Below are 26,219 nucleotides of genomic sequence, written 5' to 3'. Positions count from 1 at the left end.
GTCGGCCTGGTTGAAGCGGCACAAAGAATGGCGACTCCACGACGGCCTTCCCATGTGTGGCACTCGCGTGTTACTCCCTACTCTTCGACTCCGCAAACTCATCTTCGACTGGTGTCACAACGTGCCCTGTGCCGGTCACACAGGAGGGACCAAAACCCTGGAGTTGGTGTTAAGACAATGCTGGTGGCCGTCTGTTCGCCCGGATGTCCTGACCTGGGTACGTAAGTGCTCTGTCTGCGCCCAAATGAAGACTGATCATCGTAAAGCGCAAGGCCTCCTGATGCCTCTTCCGACCCCGAAGTATCCTTGGGAGAAGATCTCCATAGACTTCATAGTAGGTCTGCCCAAGGACCAGGGTTGCACGGCAATAGTCGTCATCGTCGACTACCTCACGAAAATGGGGCATTTTATCGCGTGCAAACAAGTACCCTCGGCAGGAGTTCTGGCCAAACTACTGTTGCTCCACGTGGTCCGGCTACATGGCCTTCCCCTAGGGATAATATCGGACAGGGGATCGCAATTCACCGCCCGTTTTTGGAGGGTCTGGTGTGAGGAACTAGGCATACACTCCACGCTATCCACCAGCTTCCATCCCCAAACGGACGGCCAAACAGAGAAACTGAACCAAACCCTGAAGCAGTACCTGCGCTGTTACGTTGATCAGGCCGAGGAATCATGGGTGGACTGGCTCTGGGTAGCGGAGATTGCCTACAACAACTCTCAACACTCCTCCACACACCATACACCGTTCTTTCTTACTTCAGGTCATCACCCCTGGTTTCTCCCTTTTCTTCTCCCGAGAGCCCGAAGCACTCTTCCCGAGGTGCATGACAGAATCAAAACCATTCACGCAGCCCTCAAACAAGCCCGAGACAATCTGCACTTAGCCAAGACTCGATATAAAGCCCAGGCAGACAAACATCGTCGAGACCCTCCAGAATATCACAAAGGCGACAGGGTGTGGTTGTCTACCAGACACATCCGGTTCAAGAAACCTAGTGCATTCACACCGAAATACATAGGTCCGTATCCGGTGGTGCGACATGTGAACCCCGTGGCTGTACAGCTACGGTTGCCCAATCACCTGCGCATACACCCCGTGTTTCACGTCTCCCTCCTGAAACCCTCCTTCTGTCCGGTCCGAACCGTTCCGGACCCTGTCTGGGTGCAACACGAACAAGAATACGTGGTGCGAAGGGTACTCGACTCTAAGCTAGTCAGGGGCAAGCTGTGGTATCTCCTGGCGTGGAAAGGGTATGGGCCTGAGGAGAACTCCTGGGAACCGGCGTCTGCTGTGCATGCGACGCGCCTGGTTGCGTCCTTCCACCGCCGCTGTCCAAACAAGCCCGGTTCCTCTCTCTCCGCTGGTAGCGGTGGGAAGGGGGATGTGCTGTCATGATCGCGTGGGCTGAACGGAGCGGAACCGAATCGCGGGAGAATCCCGCCGGCACTACAACTCCCACAAGGCGTAGCGACCGAGCTCCCCCACGTGACCGGGAGCGCGGGTGGTCAAAAGACAGAACTACGCAGGAAGGCGGCGCCAATGATTCGCTTTCGAAAATCGGCAGCTGACCAACGGCCCGCGACCCGCATCTACGGACCCCGCCAAGTTCCTCGAACCACAGCCTAACCCGGATTCCGCGACTGAAGAGTTCGCCTCCTGAAGCGCCGGACATAGTGCCCTTGACGCGCTCTGCGCCCGACCCGCTCCCTTGCTCCAACGAAGACGGAGGGGTAACTTGTGCCCTCCGTTCACCTTCGCCCTTCCCCAGTGGGTGTGTCCGTAGCCAAGACGCCAGGCAGGAAGTACCCCCTCTGAGACCGCTACTCCGGCGCTCCTCGGCCCCAAGGATTCCTGGGCCTTGAGTGGAAGCGCAACCAGCGGTGGGAGAGTGTTCCTAACCCCCGTGTTTTCCTTGCATGCACCCTTCGCCCCGGCGCTCCTCGACCCCACGGATTCCCGGGTCTCGAGTGGTAGCGCCTTGGAGAGGCTCAAAAGACGTATTTGGGTCCTTTTCAGCCAGAGAGAACTCACAAGAGTTGTGCTGCCCCGGTCCATCCGAACCAGAGCTCTGATCACAGCTTCACCCAACCAGGGGAGAGAGGACGAGGCAGGTAACGCAGGGGACACCAGGGGGGAGTACGATTACCTCCGGGAGAGAAGGAGAAAGAACTAAATCCTCTCTCTTTGTCTCATTACAGGTTCTATCCCAGCTGACTCTCCCCGTCCCTCACCCACCTGTCTCCTGAGCCCGAGGGTCATTTACACGAATCCGGGCTGGGGACGGATGGGAGAGGGAACCCTACATAAGCATCAGCGTCATCCTGAGGAGAGGACCGAGTGAGCGCCACGACACATAATGATGGATGGAATGGATAACAAATCAAACATTCACCCCAAGCCAAGAGAGCTGGCTTAAATCCATTGTTATTTTGCTCACCATGCCACCCAAGTTTAGGTCCAGCCATATACAAACCAATCCTAACCCTGCTCCTTATGAGAACAATCCAGCCCGAACTGCCAAGCCAGGTCCTCCCTGATTCAGAAACAAACATCCTGGGATTGGTCTTGAGGTATCACCCGCGCATCAGCTAGGCTAGCCTAGCTTGAATCCAATGGTACAGTGAGCCCGGGACCCACATCTGAGAGTACCCTGCATACTTAGGGCGAGTAAGCAAAAGACACACAATGATAAACCAGTCTTGGCCCCTTGGTCCTGCTCCTGATGGGAATAGTCCAGCCCGAACTGCCAAGGCAGGTCCTCCCTAGACCAGAAACAAGCATCCTGGGACCGGTTTCGGGGTATCACCCCATATCAGCCGGGCTAGCTTGAATCCAGTGGTACAGTTAGCCCGATATACACATCCGGGCATACTCAGGTCGAGAAAGAAAAAAACACACAATGATGGACAGGGGAGCAGGGTCAAGACTGATTTGCATATGGCTGGGTATAAACTGGAATGGCATGGGGAGCGAAAAAATTATGGATTTAGGCCCAGATTTCTGTACTGGGGTGAATGTTTGACATTGTTCAGCATTCTGTCCATCAATTGTTTTTCTTTGCATTTGTCTGGTTTCTGGTGGCACAATCTATTTCATATTATCTTGCAGCATGAGTAGTGTGTGTGTTTTTTTGGTTTGCAGTGAAGGCACTTGTTTGTACTTTGGTATACCTCAGTAATTACTACAACGAGAGTCAGACGTTGAGGTGATTAAAATAAACAGTAGGTAGTCTGAGCATTTTCACTTCATTCGGATTTAGATAAATCTAGCATGTTGCCTTTCCTCTCCATCAGAAAAAAAAATCTATTTTATCGAGGTTAGGGTGTGGTGAAAAGGTGCCTTACCCATACCTGTCAACTCACCACATTTTCCAAGTCATCCTCTTTTTTTTACTTATATTTGCAGGCCTGACAAATAAAATAGCTCAATAGACTTTAATGGGGTCACCTGCTTTTGAGACCTAAACATCCTCCAAGAAACAGTTCATTCTCCATTCGCCTTAATCGGATCATCTTCTTAAACGCCTAACTTGTCCTGCATTTTTGAGTCAAGAGGCTGACAGGTATACATTTTCTCCACCAAAGGTAAGGTGAGGGATGAAGGTTTTCCTCTCTCGTCTGGCTGCCTGAGTGGGATGTGGAGAAGAGACCTTCATCCTCTCAATAAGTAGAGTTATGAGATAATTCAATTGCATTTCCTTCCACCTGAAGTAACATGAGGAGAGCAGGTTGTGTTTCCCATCAAGGGTGAGGTAAGGAGAACAGGTTGTCTTTCTCCTCCCTCGGGGAGGAGTAGGGTTTCCACATTTTCCAAGTGAAAATACCTGCTATTCGTTGTTGTTTTAAAGCGTCTGAAAAGGCACTGAGATGATACCATATAGGACTTTAAACAAAACGACATGTATTTATTTGTATCAAGCCTTTTAAGTCATGGATCATTAACGCAGCGCTAAAACACATTTAAAGTGCTTTCTATTATTATATTTTCTGTTTGAAGAATGTACAGATAAGAGCTTAAAGAATACCGGCTTTAGTTGATTTTGCTTATTTTTGCACCGGCCAGGCAACTTAAATGCCGCTGCTGCCGGTAGAAAACCGGCCAGGTAGCAACCCCTTGGAGTGGGGCGAGGAGAACAGGTGGCACTTCTGCCAACAGACGTAAGGTGAGAACAGGTTTCCACTCCTTCAAAGGCAAGTGCTGAGGCACAAGATGTGCATATAGAGGAGGGTAATTGTGATATTCCCTTCATCATTGGAAAGGGTGGGTAAAGGTAAAGAGAGTATATGGTTTCCTTTTCTTCTATGTAGGAAGGAGAGCAGAGCAGATTTCATCTTCTTGAGCGGTGGAGGTGCGCAGAGCTGGTAGCATTTCCAGGCTTAACCGCGGACGGGGCGAAAAAATGGGTGGTCTTCCCTTGTAGGTGCCAGAGGGGCGGCTGAGGTTCCCTGCACAGTTTTAGGTGCTGTGGTTAGGGGACGTTGTTTACCTCAAGGACGAGGCGAGCGGGCTGCGTGTCCCTCTCTCCAGAGTGGGCGAGGAGGCGAGCAGCCGGCTCCGTGCCATGTGCTCCCCTGCTGGTGGGAGGGGTGGCGGTTCTGTGTGAACTATTTTCTCTTGCCAGCAGAGTGAGCTCACGCCTGCTGCGAGAGAACACTGGGCTCTGGGAGCCTCCCAGCCATTCCCAGCCCTCGCTCGTTCCACCCTCCAGCCCTCAGACTTCAGAATAAACTTCTAGCCACGGCCCCGTGCGGACACCTGACAGCCTGGCTCTTATCGCTGCCCGTGTACCTAGGGCCTGTCACTAACCGCCCCTCCCTACCCTCCACGGTGCCTCGGTGAGGAGACCCGCCATGGCCTCGGAGGAGCTGGCCTCGAAGCTGCAGCGCCGCCTGCTGCTGGGGGACACGGAGCCCCCGGCCCCGGAGGACAGCGCGCCCTGCGCTGGGGACGAGGTCCCGCAGGAGAAGCCTCCCACCGCCAGCGCCGACTCCGAGCTGAGCGCCAAGCTGAACCGCCGGCAGGACATCAACGAGGGCAGCGCCCGGCCCCGGCAGAGCAGGGTCTTCAACCCCTATACGGAGTTCAAGGAGTTCAGCCGCAAGCAAGTCAAGGACATGGAGGACATGTTCAGACTGTGAGTGAGTAGCGGACCCGCGCATACAATAATGCTTTATTGACAAGCAGGGCAACGCCAAGGAGCACAATGAGTGTCTTTATCCATTCACGCGCGAGCGCCCGGACCTTCTGCGGCGGGGCTGGTGCGAGGCAAAGCCCCGCTGTTCCTTACATGCCTGTCAGCAAGTTGGCCCTCAATGAGGGTGAGGCCCGAAGGTTAAGAGGGTGACGCATTAAAGTGAATGGAGGGTGATACAGGTTTGCAAAAAGGGTGACCCATTAAACTGAATGGAGGAAAAACATTTTGTTTGAGAGTAATGCAAGTTTGCCAAGAGGGAGACCAAATGGAAGGCTATGATGGGGCGCTAGGGTGACACCCGCCAAGGACGGGTGAGTTGGCAGGTATGTTGTTAGAAGGGTCCGTACTGCTGCTCAGATACTCGCCTGTAGTTGTGCCTTTTTTTGTGTACTACTTGCCTCTGACTGTAGTAGCTACTTGGTAGTTAGTGCCCGTCCCTTCTCCGTGACGTGCTATTCTGAAGCAACCTATTCGGATTGCCTTTTCCTGAACTCCCCATCTCTCTCTCTCAATGTCAACTCTATATCCATGCACTCTTATCCACTCCTGCACTTACTACTCTCTCCCCATACTTATTTTTTTCATGCAGTACTCCCAGCGTGCTTTTTTCCACTTCTCCATTACTATTTTCCTCTCTTCATACCCTCCTCATGTATATCTTTTTCTTCAACCCCTTCTGTATGCTTCCCTTGATCTGCACACTCTCCACATGGGTTTCTCCCTTCCTGTATTTCTCCTTTCTTCACATGCTACTTCTGGAATTGATTTCTCCTACACATTGGAGTAATGCAAAATGATGGGGGCTCCCTGCAGCATGGTGTGAGGGACCCGTGAGTCACCTGTAACTTACTGATATTTATTGGCTTTTGGCTGAATAGGATCCTCCTAAAAGGTTGGGGGACCCCTTGAGGGTTGGGGCCTCCCTGTGTTATGCCGCTGCTCATGTACATATCACCCCATCTGCATTGTGTTCTTGTCACTTATTCCACTTTATATCTTCCCCTCCTTCCCGTCTCTCTCCCCATGTACTATTTTTGTCCAGTACGTCATTTTCGTGTTCCATCTCCCCTCCTACATTTCGGTCTTTCCCCTTTACCTCCATCTCCTTTTCTGTAGGCCATTACACCTTTGCTGTCCCTATGGTGACCACCTCACTCCAGGGCATTATGGACAATTGGCATGATTTAGAGTTTGGCTGATAGAGTTTAATGCATTGGGATGGCAGAAGACAGTACCTCCTGAATTCTGAGGGTCCTCTGCCTATCAAATTTAGACTTGTCTCTAAGCTGCAACTCTGTACACTGACAGTTACTGTCATTGTAAGAAAAGTTTGCCGATGCTACTGTCAGTCATGGCGACCAGTCGTCTTACTTTTCAAAAGATTTTTGCTTTTCTAAAACAACTCCCAAAGCAGGAGTTTTTCAGGAGTTTAGAAAAGAAAACGAATGTCCCTTACACTATTGGAATCTTCTCCCAGGGTGTGAGGGTCGCTACTGTTTTTTTCATACCCCTTTATGCCAGGTTGTTCGTGGCAGTGACAGACAGGAAAAACAAGACTTTATACTGTCCACTCTAAATAGGACAGTTGGTGTAAATTCTTCCTCTGATGGGCCCTACTCCATCCAGCTGTTGGAGGAAGTACCTTAGTCACAAAAGTAAGACCTCTTTTGGATCTACACACTTCACCAATATGGGAAATCAACATCAACCTCACAATAGCAGGGTGAGAACGGACATTAAGAATGTAATCAAAAGAAGCAATATCCCAAAAATATTTATGCAAATTTATTCAAAAATTCGCAAATAGTCACATATATCACACAATATAAAATGTTACACATATATTTAATAGAACACTGATAGTATCCAGAATTTATACAAAGTGGATAAAATGTTAGTTAAAAAAAAAAAATCAAAGCCCATTGGCAAATGGGGTTAAAAAACAACACAGTACATTAGTAAAATTGGGAAAAGAGAAAAGGACAAATTAGTCCTATTAAAACAAGGAAATCATCAAATCAAAGATTCATCAGTTGTAACCACAATAGATAATGATCCACAAATGTATGTCACAGAACCATTGTCATCACAGATTTTGTACGATTTCCTCTCATTAAAGCTTTAATGAATCTTTGATTTGATGATTTCCTTGTTTTAATAGGACTAATTTGTCCTTTTCTCTGTTCCCAATTTTACTAATGTACTGTGTTGTTTTTTAACCCCATTTGCCAATGGGCTTTGAATTTTTTTTTTTTAACTAACATTTTATCCACTTTGTATAAATTCTGGATACTATCAGTGTTCTATTAAATATATGTGTAACATTTTATATTGTGTGATATATGTGACTATTTGCGAATTTTTGAATAAATTTGTATAAATATTTTTTTGATATTGCTTCTTTTGATTACATTCTTAATGTCCATTCTCACCCTGCTATTGTGAGGTTGATGTTGATTTCCTATATTGGTGAAGTGTGTAGATCCAAAGGAGGTCTTACTTTTGTGACTAAAGTCGTTTTTGGTGCCCCTCTCCTTTGGTTTAGGGGTCCCTCTCTCTTTGTTATAAACAGTTGGAGGGAGTACTCCTTCAACTGAGCCAGTGGGGGCTCCTTCGACAGGATAATTACGGTCCGTCCAACTGTAAATAAGGAAAACGCACCAAGTGTTTAATGGACAGGGTACATCATCACATTTGCAACAGAGTATCCTGGCCGCAAAATCTTAAATCAGACCTAATGTCGCCAGTCCTGAACCTTTCTCTTAAAAATAATTGATTTCAAGTATGTTAAACTGGTTAGTTTAATAGAAGCATAACAAGACTACAACACCCAGAATGAGTTAGGGGGGACAAGCCGGAAATCTGGTGGAAGGCGGGGAAAAACTACCGAAACCTACCGGAGTGTGCTTCAGCTCTTGGCGCATCCAGGTCCTTTGTGCCCGCAGCGTCTCCCTCCCGCCGTCGCTTGCCGTGGTGGCCGCTGTGTGGGGGAGCGCACGCCAGAACCACATCTCCCAGGATCCCCTGGGGCCGGAAACACGCTGCCAGCGCGCCCGGAGGCGCTACTTAACGGACCCTGACCCCCGCGTCGCGGGTAGCGCGCGGGTGGCGCCGGGAGAAGCCCGGGACAAGGGCGGGGCCGACGGAGGCCGGGCTGGGCCACGCCCTATACATCTCGCAGTAAGCACAGGGGGCTGAGCCGGCTACAGAGGTATTTTGCGCTATCTGTGTATTGTGACATTCGTATTTTGCTAACTGACAGTGGACTCTGGTACTGGGGGGAAACTTTGGTATACATTGGATTTGTGGCCTGTTGTTATTTAGCACCCGGGCGGACCACACGCCGACGGCTGACACCAGTGTAGACGGTTCCGGTGCTCTACAATTACAATATTTGCCGGACTCATAGTTTGACCCTAAAATTAGGGGGTCTGAGGAAGGTATTTAAGGCAGAAGACCGTGATATCATGGTCAAAAATAAGATTGCTAAAACAAGGGTAGGGGGAGGAGTTAAAGGGACACTGGACGCTTTTATTACTAGAGCAGAATCAGTACTAATACATGAAATCCAATTGGCGGAGCGCAGATTGTCCCTGGACCCCCAATTAGCAACAAAAAGATCCTCGTTGGGCAATATAGCATCTTGTGTAACACCTGGCGCTCCGATAGATTCAAACGAGTCTACTTTGGAGCAGTACACCCAAGCTGACACTACCAATATACCACTGATCACAGCCCATAACACGCAGGGTGACATAACAAGTCCAGGCAGGATAGGGCCATTGACTGAAAACCAAGGCGCCGTACTCAGCCCGCAGGGTAGAGAAGGCTCACAGCTATTTATATCACAGGGAGTTATGAACGGGGGAGCCACAAGGGAGGAGCCCATTAATCACCAAGTAGAAGGTGAGACCGATCTGGAACAGAGCTGGGGGGAAGAGGTAACCATACGCACTAAAACTCAAAAAATAGGACCGGGGCCCTCAGCGGGGGGGGGGGCCTACAATGTTGCACGCGCGCAAATACAGCTAGCCGGAAGGGAGCTGCCAAACCGACTAAAGGCAGTACCAAAAAATTGGAGAAAATAGGGTGCCCTAGATGCTGCCAGGAAAATGGGCCATGTGGGACCCAACAAGTTATAATAGAGTTAGAAAATAAAATGGAACAACTCATACAGCGTTGGCTAGGGCCAGTAATGGCGAAAATAACTAATATGGAAGGGACCATAAACAAATTTGTGTCCCGAATCCAGCCACAACATGTTAGAGACCCCGGGCAGGAGAGGGAGGAGGGCAGCACAGTGCTGAATTGTAACAACAAGGAGCCAAATAGAAGGGGAGGCGAACAAACAGTGGGTAGTAAATCATTACAGGGAGCCAATACAGGTAATATGGTGAGCAAGAATTTGAATGGGGAAACACGGGATCAATCGGATATCCGATTCGAGACTAGAGATATTGGCCTGACACATAGGGAACACACGAAGCATAGCGGGATAGACCGCATAGACTGCATTCAGGCCACCCCAGGGCTTCCAATATTAGACCTACCCCCAGCCTCTAGCCCCTACGTAGTGGTGCTTGTAGGAGTCCCGGGACTGAGTAAGGGAGCCGAGGAATCGACTAGCACCTTGATAAATAAAGCAGCACACTGGATCAAAAATAACATACCAGTTAATAGTTTCCAACATGACCACATCCTCATGGCCAGGAGGACAGCCTGGATTGGCCGGGGAGAGAAAAAGTTCCCTGGCGACTGTATCATTGTAAACTTAAGATCACCTGGTTTAGTAAGTGAACTCCTAGATAATCGGTACGGGGAGAGTAAGATAGGGTCGTGTGTAAGGATGCTCCCTTTGCATTATTTTTATAGGGATAGTGCCCGTGATCCCGGGCAGATCCGGCAAGGGCCAAGATTACCTCTGAATAGTAGATGGGACAACATATACTTAGCCCCAAATAGATTTGCCACCCTCACTGACTATTCTGCCCTGGACGAGCAGGATTGACTGGGGAGTGTAGGGAATACAGTGGTGGAGAGAGCAGATGATGCTGTAAGAAACCAGGGAACTATAAGTAAAATAGTACCTAATAATCATGATGTTAGCATTGATATACTTTCCGGACAGGTTAGGGTGGTGGGAGATACAGCCCCGCAAGAAATAAGTTTGGTGACAAATATAACACAAAGGATGACCAGAGACGGCAGAGATGGTAGGGCTCGCACGACCTCTGAGCTGAGGTTGTTGTCCTGGAATATTGCGGGTCTTGCATCTAAAGTGGCAAACCAGGAATGGCAAGGTTTTATCAAGGGCTATAACATTATTTCCCTACAGGAAACTTGGGAAACGGATTGCAGTGGCCTGTTCCTGGAGGGCTATAAATTGTTTTTCACCCCGGCACGTAAATCATCTATGGGTCGAGCCAAGGGAGGTTTAATTTTGTATGCGGCATTGACGCTGCAAGGGAGTTGGCAAGACCTAGGGTGGGATTCTGAATGCCTCCAGGGCATAAGATACATTGCAAAGGGCCTTAAGGTTATTTTTATAAATTTTTATAACGCAGGACAATCAATGTCCAACTTGACGGAATTAGAACAGAGAATTTCTGGACTAAATGATGCGGGGGATCCCAGCGTTAGGATACTTTTAGTGGGGGATTTTAACACTCACCCATGCCCATACTTGAAATGGGAAGGAGGTTCATGGGACGCCTGTCCCTCTACAAAAGGCTGGCATGTAGAGCATTCTAGAGAAGGAATGACACTAGGCATGATTTTAGGTAAATTTGCATTAACACACACAATGGACCTAGTCATGAATGGTCCAGCAGTTCCAATGATGCCATCATTTAAGGGGCGGGGTTGCGATTCCATCATCGATTATATTTTTGTTTCCCACGCCCTAGTTGGCAGGGTCAGTCACTTTGCGATAGTCCCAAGCATTTTTAGCGACCATAATCCTCTGGAATTAACAATAGAGACCTCAGATTCGTGTGTCAAAATAGATAAAAGGTTTCCCGGGGGACAATACAAGGCAGTGGATCAGGGCAGGAGAATTAAATGGTGTAAGATCGATGGATTGGCATTACACAGAGCGCTCCTGGCAGAGAATGATAGTTATATGTGGAAATGCCTTGATAGTAATATTGAGGGGAGCAATCTGATTACAGCATTTGAGGGCACTGCCCAACATATTGATAGCCTCTTAAGGCGTAAGATGAATTAGCAGACAGACCCGTGCCCGAGATGGTTCGATAAAGAATGCTCGAAGGCACATAGGAATCTGAAGCAGGCGCTTAAAATAGCCCCAAGGGACAGAGGCACAATCATGGAATGCAGGAACCAATATAAAAAGGCCATTAGTAGAAGGAAGCATTGCCTCCAATGTCAAGCTTGGGAGTCACTAAAAGAAGCAGCAGAGCACCGTGACATGACAAGCTTTTGGAAAACAATAAATGACCCTTGTTTCCAAGATTCAAATAAGCCCCAGGTTGTATCACGTATCCTACCGGAAGAATGGGTAGCACACTTCTCTAAATTATACAATCGGGGTAACCCAGAGATGCTGCAATCCCAAACTCTGGAATTATCCGAGGGTGAGTGTATACCATTTACGGTGGAAGAAGTGAAACTTGGAATAGAAGGCCTGACCTTAAGAAAAGCGCCTGGACCCGATGGGATCCCACCAGACCTGTTTAAAAGCCAGGTGGAACTTTGGGCACCAATATTGGTTAGGGTATTAAATGCTGCCTGCCAGGAGGGTATGCCCAGATCATGGTCCACGGCAGTCATCGTTCCAATTTTTAAAAAGGGTAATAGAAATTACCCCCAATGTTATCGCCCAATATCCCTTATAGATGTCACGGCAAAAATCATGGGGAGAGTCATTCTCAATCGTCTTTTGGAATGGGCCAAAGAATATAACATCATTACCGATCTCCAGTATGGGTTTAGGAGTGGGCGTTCAACATCAGACCAGTGCCTTAACCTCTACCATCTAGTGGCCAAATACACCCTGGCCAGGGAAGGCACTGTGTATTTAGCATTCATGGACCTCTCAGCAGCTTTTGACTGCGTTAGCAGAAGGAAGCTGTGGGAGATGTTGGCTGAGATGGGCATAGATCGGGGTTTGTTACGAGTACTTCAATCACTCCACCTTGAAACCACAGCACAGGTGAGATTTACAGAGGAGGGCGACCTGACGGAGGAGTTCCACTGCCGGGGAGGGGTGCGGCAAGGCTGCATCCTGGCCCCTTTTTTATTTACGTTATATGTCAACGGGCTAGACAAAGCACTGGGAGGGCTGGATGCAGACTTCCCTTGCATAGGAAGGAGAAGCATACCAGTCCTCCTATATGCAGATGATGCGGTACTTTTGGCCCGTACAGGCAGGAGCCTGCAGTTGCTTATAAATGAGTTCGTCAGGTTCATGGCGGACCTAGATTTAGTGCCTAACTTATCCAAGTCGTATGTTATGGAAGTAGGCAAAAAACCGGTTAAGAACTATAGCTTCTCAATAGGCACTCATACATTGGAAAAAGTAAAAACTTTTAATTACTTGGGGATTGTCTTTGACCAAGATCTTAGCTTTAAACCCCTAGTAAGTTTGAAATGTAGTCAATTCCCGAGTGCTGTGGGATCCATTATGAATTTCGCAACAAGATTGGGTCGCTGGTCCCCGCACGAAATTACCCAGTTATATAGTTCAGTTTGCTGCTCAAAGATCCTCTATGAAGCGAGGTCTGGGGCTTTCGTGATATGGGGAACATTCAAAAAGAAGAAGATACATTTCTAAAAAGGCTTCTGCAGGTCCCCATAAGCATTTCTTCGTATGTTGCCCACGAGGAATTGGGTATGGATTATCTTACCGATCAAGCTGCCTCTAACCCAATTTCTTGTTGGGTAAAAATATGGACTAATCCAGAGGCCACCCTGAGTAGATTAATTCTACAGGATTGCATGAAAGGGGATAAGTGGACTAGAATACCATGGCTAAGATATGTAAGGGATGCTCTGACCAGGCTGGGTTATGAAAAGTTTTTCAATGACCCAAGCACGTTGGCCAATAGAGATAAGGGCAGCATAAAGAAAGCCTGTAGGCAGTACTTGGCTAGGACCAGAGAAGCAACAGAGGGGTCTAAAAGTACAGTGAGATCACATCAGCTCATTAAAACTAAGCCGGGCATGGAATTTTATTTGGCAAATATGTATAATAGACATGACAGATATCTAATGTCTAGATTTAGATTAGATTTGCTACACCATATTTTGGCCGTCCCAGCAGGTTTTGCACATGACATAAGCCTAAAAGGGTGCTGCGGCTGCGATCTTAGATCTCCGCAAGACACCCTGCATTTTGTTTTATTGTGCCCCTACTTTTCTTATCCACGCTCATTGTTTTTAAAAACATTACTTAAACGTGCAAATATCGAACAGGCCAAAGTGGCCCTCCTATTTCTTAAGCTTGCTGCCGATCCTTTTACACTGTTTAGCATGGTACATTTCTTGCGTTTGGCAGTCAAGCTGAGGAAAACTAGGGGAGAGGAGTAATGGGGTCGACGGTATTAAAAATGGGCAGTAACAAAGGAACTAAAATTAAGAAAGGAGTAGAGTATAAATGTATAAGCTCTCCCGCTTAAGGACGACATGGATTGTTAGCTTTTAAAGTTGCTTGTTTTAACATGAATTATTTATTAATGTATGGAAGATTGTGTTTTATAAGGCCCGATTGTATAATATGTATCTTTTATGGCTATTTTTAATAACCGAATAAAGATTATTTGAATTTGAATTTGAGTTAGGATATCGTACAGAAAAGCCCAGGACTGGAAAGGAATGTGGTGATCACCCTAGGCCTTCCTCTCACCTGTGCTTTCTGTATCTAAACTCTCTTTCCCTACAAACTCTTCCTGTCCAGCTCTCCTCCAATACTTCTAATCAACTGTGCTTACCCAGACCACACATAATACAACACAGGGCCCTCAACAAAATGCTGAGAAGAGCCACTCTGCACATGTTATTCAACAATAATTTCTGGAACGTTTCTGCTGTAAAATGGTATGGAAATGGGGGTCATTGAAAGTTGAATCATCTCCCTGCACATGAACCATTGATCTCCTGCTGACACACTGCTGAGCTTCTGAAGGGACCATAGCTTCTGGTGCCATGTGAGAAAATAACAGAGTGACCAGTACAAACTCTCAGTTTTATTATTGATTCCTTTGCTTATATTTTTAAGTTTTAGCCGACGTTTTCGTTGAATATCTATGATGCATGGGTGCCGTGCCCTGGCAACAGGCACTGTTGTAATATCCTTAATTTGTGGACAACCTACCTCTTGCTACTCTTAGCACTCTCCTGCTGAATCTTGCAATTCCTTTAACTATTATTCTTCACTAATTTTTATCCCACTTGTCACCCATTGCACTCTCATGCTGAATGGCACAATTTCTTTAATTTTCTGTGCTCATTTTGATTAATCTTCATAATTTCTCATAACATGATTTCTACACAATCTCGCTTTGTTGAGGTTTCAGTGACCATGCTTATGATCTCCCGTGTTCCCTGAGGAAGTACTTTTAGTGCAAAATGCACTGGGAACCATGGAAAGAGTTCTGTTGAATTAAAGATAAGTTAATTGAATAATTACAGAAAGACAATTCTTGATGAATGCATAATGAATACAATTGATTAATCGAACCATTAGGAAAGAAAAACGTGTTTGGTTTTACATTATATACAAAAAACTACAATTTTGAAAAATTGAACTTATTTGTATAGCCATAGGCCTGCGCAGAGTTCTGCTTCACGGAACCCAGCAAAGTGTGAAAAAACTCTGGAAATCCGTAGAGGCGGAATGTGCCGCAACGTCCCGTGTTAAAAAATCTCACCTGAATAAGGTCTAGCGCGATTTTTCTTTCTCGCCAACTTAATGTTGGCGAGCCGCGTGAGAGAAAAACCTCTGGTCCATGTCACTTCGTAGAGTTGTGTGGAACTCCGCGAACTCCACCGGCGGAGCAGAATTCTTCGCCCACCCCTGGTTAACAGGAGCGGACTCGTAGCCAAAAACAGCCATGGCAAAAATATTCAAATCCACCCCACTCCATTGGTCCTCTTCATTTCTCTGTCTTTCCTCCATCCATTTTCTGCCTCTTGTTCTCTCCTGTATTTCTACTACATCCTCTCTCTTCCCTTCCACTCACTTTCATTCATCTTTGTATCTCTTTGCTTCCCCTCTCTCTCTTACATATACCCCCTCGGTGTCGCTGGCGCCAGCAGCATTCCTGGAACGCCAAAAGACAGCCTCTAAAGGGCCCAGTCCGCCAGGCAAATGGCCAGTGAGTTAAATGGCCTGGCCGGCCCTGCCTGCTACTCTTTTCTTTACTCATGCCTTTATCCCACTTCCCACTAGCTCCCTCTCATTCTCTTTTTCTAGAATCCTTAATTTATATTCCTCTTCCGGCTCTGGTCTTTCTTTTACCCAATTCTGGGGAGCTTAGTGCAGCCATGTTTTGCTGTCCCTGTGATGCTGCTGGGCTCTCTGCGCCCTGGTTCACTTTCAGACACCTCCCTGTTCCCATCTCAGTCTGTTCTTATCTTCTCCACACTCAACAGTACAATAACGGTTTATTGTCTTAAATTATGTGTTTACAGCTGCCACCAAAGCTCGTGTGGGACCATTGTTATTGCAGCAGCTTCACCAAAGGGTTTTTAGGTCATTGATGGCACGTTGACACGTACTCTTTGTCTTTTCTGGGATTTCGCCCAGCAATATGCAAATCCTGCGGTCATTTGTTAAGATTTCCGACGTCAGCCATTGTGCAGGCGAAATCTTCAGAGTAGCGTTCCCGTCTTTCCTCTGATCTGGCGCAGCATATGAGGAAGTAATTTCGCTTTCATTAATACCAAGGTCACGTTACTGACAGATGTGATGCAGTTCAGTTTCCTGATCTGCCCGTGCCACCAGGCGCCTAGCTTCCATTGGTGCAGCAGGTGCAGTGGCACCGGAGCACACTGCACTGAGGTTACTGCTGTATTTCAAAGTTCAAACAGCGCCGACGGAGTCTTTTTTCTTCCCTTGCAGTAGTGCCCGTGACCCACTGGCTACGCCACTGCGTGCCACCCTCCCTTGTCTGCAGTCACAGACTCGTGACTTTCCCGTCACTTCTGTGTGCTTGCGACTGCACAGTGCGGTTAAGTTTTCTGCTAGTGCGGCGCTTCTTTCTGCAGCAGTTCGTTTGGCCTTGTGACCGGGCAGGGTGTCTCTAGCGCAGAGCGGCACACTGTGAGCACGATCTGTGCACTGTGAGTGCATTTGTTTAAGAGGGCGAGGCTGTAGCGCAGAAGGTGTCATGCACACCGCAGCTTTAGAAACCTGTTTATCTTTAGCGATGCTAATAAGGATGAATGTGGTGATCCCATGCTGTGAAGAAGCCCTAAACCGCAGTGGCACCGCGCTTAAAGCCTTTAATGTTGTCAGCCGATCGGGCATTAGCCTGGTAAGCCAAGTGGCCAGTCTGACCCTGCCCCAGCTCATACATGCTTACATTTCAAAACAGGAAAGAGGTAGATAAACAAAAAAACGGGGGGTGTATTATTCCTATTGACTAGCTTTTAAACGGAGGCAATTTTAGAAGGGAGGAAGCTAAAAGAAAGCAATTTTTGGCATTCAAAATTCGGTAATCTCCCACCTGAATCATGACTGTTGGCATGTATGCCTGCTACTCCTCACTGTACTCCTTTCCTCCCCCACCACTCTCTCCCCACGTACTCTTTCATTTGTTTTTTTATGTTCCTACCAGTCCCCCCTCTCCTTGTACTCCGTTCCTACTGTATTCTTCTTTCCGCACCTTTCTCCTCCCTTTTTGTCCCTCTACTACATGGTCCTCTTTTCTTCTCTATCTTTTACCTTCATTCTTTTCCTTCTCTGCCCACCTATATGTTCTGCATTACTGTTTCTCATCTCTCTGCAGGTCTTCTCTCGCTCTTTCCCTATTTCCACAATTGTTCCGTCCTACCCTCCGCTCTATTTCTCTGCTTCTCTCCTGTACTTTTCTCCCTTCTTCTCACATTTCTATTTCCCTCACAACCTTTTTCCTTTCGTCTCTTTTCCTTTCGTCTCTTTTCCTTTTTAGGCTTCATGCCCCCCCCTTGTGTTGTTCTGTCCTCTTATACTTTTTTTCATATATATTAATCTCAAGTTTTCAGTTTTACGGATAGATTAGATTCAGTATGCACCACAAAAATTGAGGTCATAGAGTAGCATCATTATAAATGTATACAGCAAAAGACCGATAGTCTAAATTCAAAGTCCACTCAAAGATTTAATTTTGTGTTGTCCCAGACTCGCATTCATTCTGACTTCCATATGCTCTCTCTCTAAAAGAAATCCCCCCACCCAATAACATACCTATTACTATGAGGACCGGCCATTGACCGCAATGAAGCATATATTTACTATTCTAACTCCACGTGCGCTTTGATAGGGTAGGTTATAAAGCGGACCGAGGCAATTTTAACTGCGCGTTTAGTTTTTTGATACACTCGCTCGAAAGTACCTAAACACACTACTGGCACACTCCCTTCCCTGTCTCTCTTCCACTCTGTCTCTCTGCTTCCCTTTCCCCTCTCTCTAAGGCTGTAAATTCAGACAGCCCACCAGTCACTTTGTTGCCCTGTTTACAAAAACTAATGGGCTCTCAAAAAGAGTAAAAACCAAAGGAAATGATGGACGGAGTGTTGAACATTGCAAGCACTCACCCCCAGTCAACTGATCTGGGTTTAATCCATCACCGTTCTTTAGCCCACTCTGCCACCCCAGTTCAGACATGGCCATATGCAAATCAGTCTGACCCTGTGCCTCATGGGAACAGTCCAGCCCGAACTGCCAAGCCATGTCTTCCCTGGACCGGAAACACTTCCTAAGACCGGTTTCTGGCATTTCAGCCGTCTTCAGCCAGGCTTGCTTGAATCCAGTGGCAAAGTGAGCAAGGGACTCACGTCTGAGCATACCCTGCCAACTTATGGCGAACAAAGCAAAAACCAAAGGAAATGATGGACGGAGATTTGAACATTGCAAGCACTCACCCCCAGTCAACTGATCTGAGTTTAATCCATCACCGTTCTTTAGCCCACTCTGCCACCCCAGTTCAGACATGGACATATGCAAATCAGTCTGACCTTGTGCCTCATGGGAACAGTCCAGCCCGAACTGCCAAGCCATGTCTTCCCTGGACCGGAAACAAGCTTCCTAAGATGGTTTCTGGCATTTAAGCCGACTTCAGCCAGGCTTGCTTGAATCCAGTGGTAAAGTGAGCAAGGGACTCACGTCTGAGCATACCCTGCCAACTTATGGCGAACAAAGCAAAAAACAAAGGAAATGATGGACGGAGTGTTGAACATTGCAAGCACTCACCCCCAGTCAACTGATCTGGGTATAATCCATCACCGTTCTTTAGCCCACTCTGCCACCCCAGTTCAGACATGGCCATATGCAAATCAGTTTGACCCTGTGCCTCATGGGAACAGTCCAGCCCGAACTGCCAAGCCATGTCTTCCCTGGACCGGAAAAAAGCTTCCTAAGACCGGTTTCTGGCATTTCAGCCGTCTTTAGCCAGGCTTGCTTGAATCCAGTGGCAAAGTGAGCAAGGGACTCACGTCTGAGCATACCCTGCCAACTTATGGCGAACAAAGCAAAAACCAAAGGAAATGATGGACGGAGTGTTGAACATTGCAAGCACTCACCCCCAGTCAACTGATCTGGGTTTAATCCATCATCGTTCTTTAGCCCACTCTGCCACCCCAGTTCAGACATGGCCATATGCAAATCAGTCTGACCCTGTGCCTCATGGGAACAGTCCAGCCAGAACTGCCAAGCCATGTCTTCCCTGGACCGGAAACAAGCTTCCTAAGACTGGTTTCTGGCATTTCAGCCGTCTTCAGCCAGGCTTGCTTGAATCCAGTGGCAAAGTGAGCAAGGGACTCATGTCTGAGCATACCCTGCCAACTTATGGCGAACAAATCAAAAACCAAAGGAAATGATGGACGTCTTCAGCCAGGCTTGCTTGAATCACTTTGCCAGTGGATTCAAGCAAGCCTGGCTGAAGACGGCTGAAATGCCAGAAACCGGTCCTAGGAAGCTTGTTTCCGGTCCAGGGAAGACATGGCTTGGCAGTTCGGGCTGGACTGTTCCCATGAGGCACAGGGTCAGACTGATTTGCATATGGCCATGTCAGAACTGGGGTGGCAGAGTGGGCTAAAGAACGGTGATGGATTAAACCCAGATCAGTTGACTGGGGGTGAGTGCTTGCAATGTTCAACACTCCGTCCATCATTTCCTTTGGTTTTTGCTCTCAAAAAGAGTCCCAGTCCCAGTCCCATAAAATGAGTGCCATAGGGGCCCACTGGCAGTGGCATCCTTGACTGAACTCAATGCATTGACCATACCGTTTCGGAAGCCACACTGTGAATGTTGTTAACCCTGGTCCTTTCTGTACTCTTGTGCCTCCATAGAAGTGTCTCCTAAATCTGTAATGGAAATGGAGAAGTCACAGGCAGTCGTTTTAAACCGTAGAGACCCTGTCTGAAACTCTGCCATCCCTCCCTTCAAATTGGTTCCCCAAACACATTCTAAAGCAGTTGGCAAATGCATGCATCACTTATGGGATACAGGACAGAATGGAGCGAGTTATTCTCTGAGGTTTTGAAGATCTGTTATTTTATGTACAGCAAATGTGTTGCAATGTTAGTCTTATGCCTCCACCCCCCGACTACCCTCCCTCGTTCAGTACCAGACGTGCCTGCTGTCAGGCCTTGTATATTTTAGCTGTACGGCCAAGACTTGGGAAGCTTTAGTGAACACCTACAAAAGAACCAGCAACGAGCAAGAGCAAAATAAGGAAACCCCTAAACAGGTATAATTTGCACATCATTACAACTACTGCCATGTCCACCGTCAATGTTCTCTCTTCCCAGTACATCAACCTTTGTTGTGGCATATGCATCGCTGTGACCCTGAAATCCTCCTGTTCTTCCATTTTTAACTTTAACCATTTTTTATATTTAAGTCATAAACGCGATTCTTTATCCTGGACCTGTGCCTACACAGCTTTTTTAGCTCATTAAAGCTGTCTTTTTGTTGACATTCTCAAACTATTTTCAATACTTAACATTGACTTTATGTTGGGAGTGGACTCTTCCCATGAGAAACATAGTCAGTATTGATTTGCATAAGATGACCCTTACTGTAGAGTGGCACAGTGTGTGAAAAATGATGGATTGGAATGCTACTCAATGCGAATGCCACTGATTTAGACTATTTGCAAGCATTCATCCCATCATCTTTCTATGTTTCATGCAATGCCCTAAGTGGCAAAGGATATGTTCAGAAGTGGGCATCATTTTAATTGTGCTGCAGGATCCAAACAATATCTTACTTACGAGTTCTAACAAGGCCAAAACTGGTCTGGGGTTGCTTGTGGTTCCTTCTGGAGGAGTTCTCACCTTGCAGTTCACGATGGACTGTTCCCATGAGGACCAGGGTCAGCACTGATTTTTATTTGGCAGATGCTTGTCTAAAGGGGCACAGTGGGTGAAAAACAACTGGTCGGAATGCTTCGTAGCGCAATTTTGAGTGGTTACAAATATTTGCAAGCTTTGCTCTCATCATCTTCTGCGTGTTGTATGTACCCCCCACGGGGTGACAGAGACAAAATGGCGAATCGATGCTACCTCACAAAGTTCTTTATGCAACTATGGTTACCCCTATTTCCTAGGTAGTGGGCATAGATGTGCCTGTACAATGATTTTCTGAAACGTCTGCCTGTTTTACCTACTTTTAATGCATTGGCCGGTTGTGATTTCCTGTGTCTAAATACCTTGTACAGCGTACTTCCTTTCTCAAAGGAAAGTATGTCAAATAAAGTGTAATCTGAAATAGGGGTCTCAAACACAACTGGGTTTGTTAAAGGTAGATGCTGCTAAACGTGGTTTAAAAGGTTCACAGAAATATCGGCTTTTGAGAGAGGAGCCTCTCTCCTGTTCTAAGGAGTGGAATGTCCACAGGGTAGAAAATTCACCACTGGATGGACCTAGAAGGGAAAGTTTAGCAACTTCTACTGCAGGGAGGTGAGGAATCCCCGATATTGATGTTAAGGCTGGACTTTGGACTGGTAGGTACTTGTTAATAGGTATGCAGTTGTGGTACATTGTTGGTTGTTGCTGGAGATCACTGAGACGTTTTCCTTAGGACATTTACTAATGATATGTGTTGTGAACCAGCAGGAAAGAGTTCCTCCGTTACTAAATATGCACACAGGACACATTTATTTTGGTCATGGCAGATTAAGTGTATTAAGTGTTAAATACATATATTTGCGAGGCAGTCGCTTAAGTTTGTTACTTGAATAATAATATTGGGAAACTGTAACTAAAATTGATTTATGTGGCTTTTTAGTATCTGCAAACTGCCCTACAATCATGCAGTATAGTTTAGTATTAACCTCCAAAAATGGTAGATGGATTTCATTAATTTTGTTATGGGAGTCTCTGCATTCATATTGTAGCAGGGGCCTAGGAAAGGATCTCCAATGTAGAGCGTATTTGCCTGTTAAGTGATTTGACAAGACAACATGAAGAAAATGTATTACTTTTTAGGTCTGAGCTTTGAGACAGTTTACGTTGTGTCTGCAGACTATCGTTTTTTCAAAATATGCATACATAAATACATATAGAGAGGGACTTTTGTTCAGTGGGCTTCATCCATTGGTCTGCTAAATTGTCATCCACATTTGCTTCTGCCCACTTACAGCATGGTGCAGTGAGTTAGCCCTCTTTACCCTTTGGCTCCCTTCCCCTTGAGTAACTGTATAAAACCTGTGCCCATTGTTCACATCTGCCGGAGTGAATCTTTGAAGCGAACTCTGAACATGCTGCGGATTGTTTGTGCTGCATGAGGTGAAGCAGAGAGATGTGAGAAAGGTAGAATCCTGTTTGAATAGTCTTACCAATATATAGGTGTATTTTATACTCTGTCTGATTTTCCCAAACTGTGTGATGGAAGCAAAATGTTCTGAATTAAGTTTTTATTATTTTTAAAGTGAATGTGTCTAACAAATAAAGGCTATTATTGTAGGCAAAAAGATTCTTAGAACTTTGGGTAAGAGTTGGCGCATGCCAGTGACAACCTGTTGTCCTCTCATAACGATTGTGCTACACTGTGTGTGTGAGAACATGTCCTGGACCAGTAGCAGTTGGCTGCTTTAGGTGCATGAGAGCACATTTGTGACTGGCAGCAAATGCACTACTCTCTATCCATGAAACTACATTTTCTGGTAGTAGTTTTTCCACTGCACATGTTTGTATTAGAGCAAGTCTTACCCTGGGAGACGTTGCTTTGAATCATGTGTTGTTCTGATAGCAGTCGATTAAAATGTGTATGTCACCACATGTTGTTCGGGTAGCTGTTGTGCTGCTCTCTGTATGTTATATAGAGGTGGGCGGAACTCGCGGATGGCAGGTTGTGCTGCTCACGCTGATTTTTAGTGCCAGGTGCTTGTTCTGTGGTGTAAAATCAGCGCAAACGGCACAACAAGAGTGCCAGGGGGCGCTGCTTCTTTGCTGCTGTTGGAGTAGATTTTCTACTTGAGTTGCATCTTTCTCATTGTGAACGGTAACCACCAGGTGTGACCACCTGCATTGAGAAATTTTGTCGAGAGGCATTCTAGCTTTCAAAATTCGTACTATGGCACGTAAATTCTAACTCACACTCGGCGAGCCGTGCACAAGTAAAGACTCCACCACACGGTGATTGGTGGAGTTTTGTTGGAACTCTGTGCTCCAAGCGGAGCGCAGAGTAGTCAAAACTCTGCTGGCAGAGTGGAATTTTCCGCTCACCGCTAATGTTATAGCGCATTTAGTTTCAGAACCAGTTGTAAAACCATGGGCCTGACTCACTAAGATTTTGCTAGGACTAGGTTTGCTCATAGTACTCACGGCTTGCTCCTAAATTCCATGAGTAAGCTAGGAGTACACTGGCATTCATTAGTTCTACAAAGGTAATTAACAGCAAAGTCTATGTCAATTGAATCCTCTGTGCACTTGCACAAGTTTGAGCATGTTGTGTGAGTGATAACATGTTATGTAATTTGTGTGAGAGCAAGTATTACTCTATATTCATATTCCTCATAGGGAGTGTGCTGCAAAGATGTGAGAGTGGACTCACGTATACTTTTGTTTGAAATTCCGCCACAAAAGAAAAATTCTTGCGCACTCCAGTGTGATTTACCATTCTTTGTTGTCTTTCTTTTTTGTGTCGTGTTTAGTATTAAGTAGGTTTGTTTTTAGGTCTAGCATTAGCCAAGACTCTATTTTGGTTCTACTAAAATTAAATATATAATATACTTACTAATGGGGGTGTTAGACAGCCCTCTTTGTTTGTTAATCAGTTATGATGTCATTCATATTTTTCTTCTGCCCTCTACAGCATGTATCATGGGGTAAAAGGTTGTCCCAATTCAGTTATTAGCTAACTTCACTCTGAGATACAACATTTTGCCCATTCACAAGGAGAACATCTGTACACAAAGTAGTTCACTTCAGTGCCAGGGCTTACTTTAACAATGTCAGGGGCAGGTCTTCTACGCAATGACTGAAGGCAAAGACCTAATGCTCTCAATAGCAACTCTAGGCTCCAGATTGCACAGGTTGCCCAGAAATACCAGGAGAACAGAAAGGAGAAAACTGGAGACCAGAAAAACCTTCCAAGAACTCAGGCCAGCAAGCGTGGGCGAAGAAAAAGGGAAATCCTGAAAAAAAATTCAGCAAGAAAAGGACATAGACGACTAGGGGCTGCGGGCAAGCAACGTACGACCAAGTAAAGTTGTGACATTTATATCTAATAGCTACCGGAAGTGGCCATTCATGACCTAAAAGTTGTATTTCTTCCTCCTCAGGTGTAAGATGATGTGATGCAGTGTGCTGGGTGCCAGTGGAGAGGCAAGGATATCGGAACTTGTAGTTAGAGAAGCTGAACAGGGAGGTTGCCCTCCTCCTTGTGGAGTGCCTATTCTATGTAACCAGTGGAATTAAAGCTGTAACCCAGTAATTTGAGTGTGCACTGTCTGTGTTGTTACTGAATGATAACTGGCTGTTTCTGTATTATACAAAGAAATATCTATTAGAAATATGACTGACAGGAACCAGAGTAGGTAGAAGTACTGCTTTATTGGCGATCGACTCTCCACAACTGCAGAAATGTGTCAATTTTCTACTGTCAGCTCCTGGTGTAAGGAACCAAGGAATAGGGAAGGGAAAGGGGAACGGAACATACCATTGGCAACAAGAGAAAGGTTACAACACACCTCCCTCCCTATATGATGAAAAGATGCAAATATAGGGATACGTTTTCATAAACACATTTGGGACTTGACAACTTTGTCACAACTCAACCATTGCCCATTGTCAAGTTGAACTACATTGTTGAATGCTTTTACAATGTGACAAGGGGGGTAAAATTTACTTAGGCTGTGACGGTCCTTCACACTTCTCTTGATCTGCACCACATCACCTACTCTCCAGATAGGGGCTTTGACCCCATTCATTTTGTCGTACCATTCCTTGTACTTAGCTTGGTGCAGGTCAACCTTCCTACCCACCTCCTCGGGGCTAGTATTCAGAGCTCTACCTCCACCCAACCTACTAGGGTTAAGTTTGGTGCAAGGTTTTCTCCTCCTGAGGGAAACAAAAGGGTAGATCCCTGTTACCAGGTTGTGCGTGGTGTGATATGCCCACAAACAGTCACATAGGGATGTTTCCAGGTCATGACCGTTGGCAGTGGCCAGTTGGATGTGCTACTTGATTGGTCTGTTTGTCCTCTCAAATAGGCCATTGGCTTTAGGACAATATAAGGCCATCAACTTATGTTTAATGTTCAAATTCTCTAAGAACTCCTTCATAGGTTGGGACGTAAATTGTACACCATTGTCGGTGTTAAGGGTGGGAGGTATGCCCTCCTTTGAGAACACATCTTTGAGAAAATCTAGAACTGTACTAGTGTTTATGCGATGTACACATTTCTGAGTAACCCTATGGGAGATGTAGTCCAACATGAATCTCTTTTGGACACTCAGTTTGTCCATGGGTCCAATTATGTCCATGGCTAGTTTACTCCACGGTTTAAGGGGCACCGTGACAGGGGACAAAGGGGCCTTGCGTAAAGACTTAGATTTGTCACTTCTAGCACAGTTTACACAGTCCTTCACTAACTGTTCTGCCATGGTGTCCATCCTGGGGAACCACAAATTCGCACAAACTCTATTCTTGGTAATGCTACGTCCCAAATGTACTTCGTGCGCCAGATCCATTATTCTTCTTTTGAGGCCCACAGGTGGTACAACTTTATTTTGACTATAGACTCTGTCCTTTATGACACTCAATTTGTTCCTGACTTCCCAGAAGTCTTTGAGTTCTGCCTCCAGATCACTGCATTTGCTAGGCCACCCTTTTCTCAATACAATTCACAGTCTGCCCAAGTCCTTGTCTTCCTCCATGCATTTCTTCCATTCTTCTTCCGTAAGGGTGGGTCGTCTACAACCATGATGGAGCTCAAGCATTTCCTCGGGTTGTTCCACTTCCAAGGGTGTTCTAGATAAAAAGTCTGCAATTTAGTTGTCTTAGCCAGAAACGTACTCCACTTTGAAATGAAAATTCTCTAAGCCCAGAATCCATTTTCCAATGCGTGGAGCAGTGCTTAATTTGTGCCGGTGCTTAGCACCGGCACTTATTCATCAGGGCCGGGTCTAGACATACCTGAGCGCCAATTCCGCCAACTCAGCTTTCTCAACGTGTGTCACACATTATCGGCACCTCATGCAGTCTCCGGTGAAGAGCCAGTCGATATTTCACACAGTTGAATAAATCCATTACTTCAGTGTGTGTTGCGGTGGGTGTGCCACTGAGTGGACTGGATTTGGTCCTGTGTGCAGCAGCTGCAGCGCAAGCGTAACTTAAAAAAAATTCAACTTT

The 26,219-nt window shown here is 46.3% G+C and overlaps 1 protein-coding gene across 1 annotated transcript in view; it reads left to right on the top strand.

Moving 5' to 3' along the window:
- The first annotated feature begins 4,626 nt into the window (after positions 1 to 4,626).
- EFHD1 (EF-hand domain family member D1) overlaps positions 4,627 to 26,219 on the top strand; it is a 277,697-nt gene continuing 256,104 nt past the window's right edge. Inside the window, exon 1 of the mRNA XM_085634702.1 lies at positions 4,627 to 5,138. Coding sequence (XP_085490828.1) covers positions 4,855 to 5,138 — 284 coding nt within the window. The 5' untranslated portion in view covers positions 4,627 to 4,854. The remainder of the gene's footprint in view (positions 5,139 to 26,219) is intronic.

This window comes from Triturus cristatus, chromosome 11 (genome assembly GCF_964204655.1).
Source record: "Triturus cristatus chromosome 11, aTriCri1.1, whole genome shotgun sequence".
Taxonomy (NCBI): Eukaryota; Metazoa; Chordata; class Amphibia; order Caudata; family Salamandridae; genus Triturus; species Triturus cristatus.
This window is presented reverse-complemented; position numbering and strand designations above follow the sequence as displayed.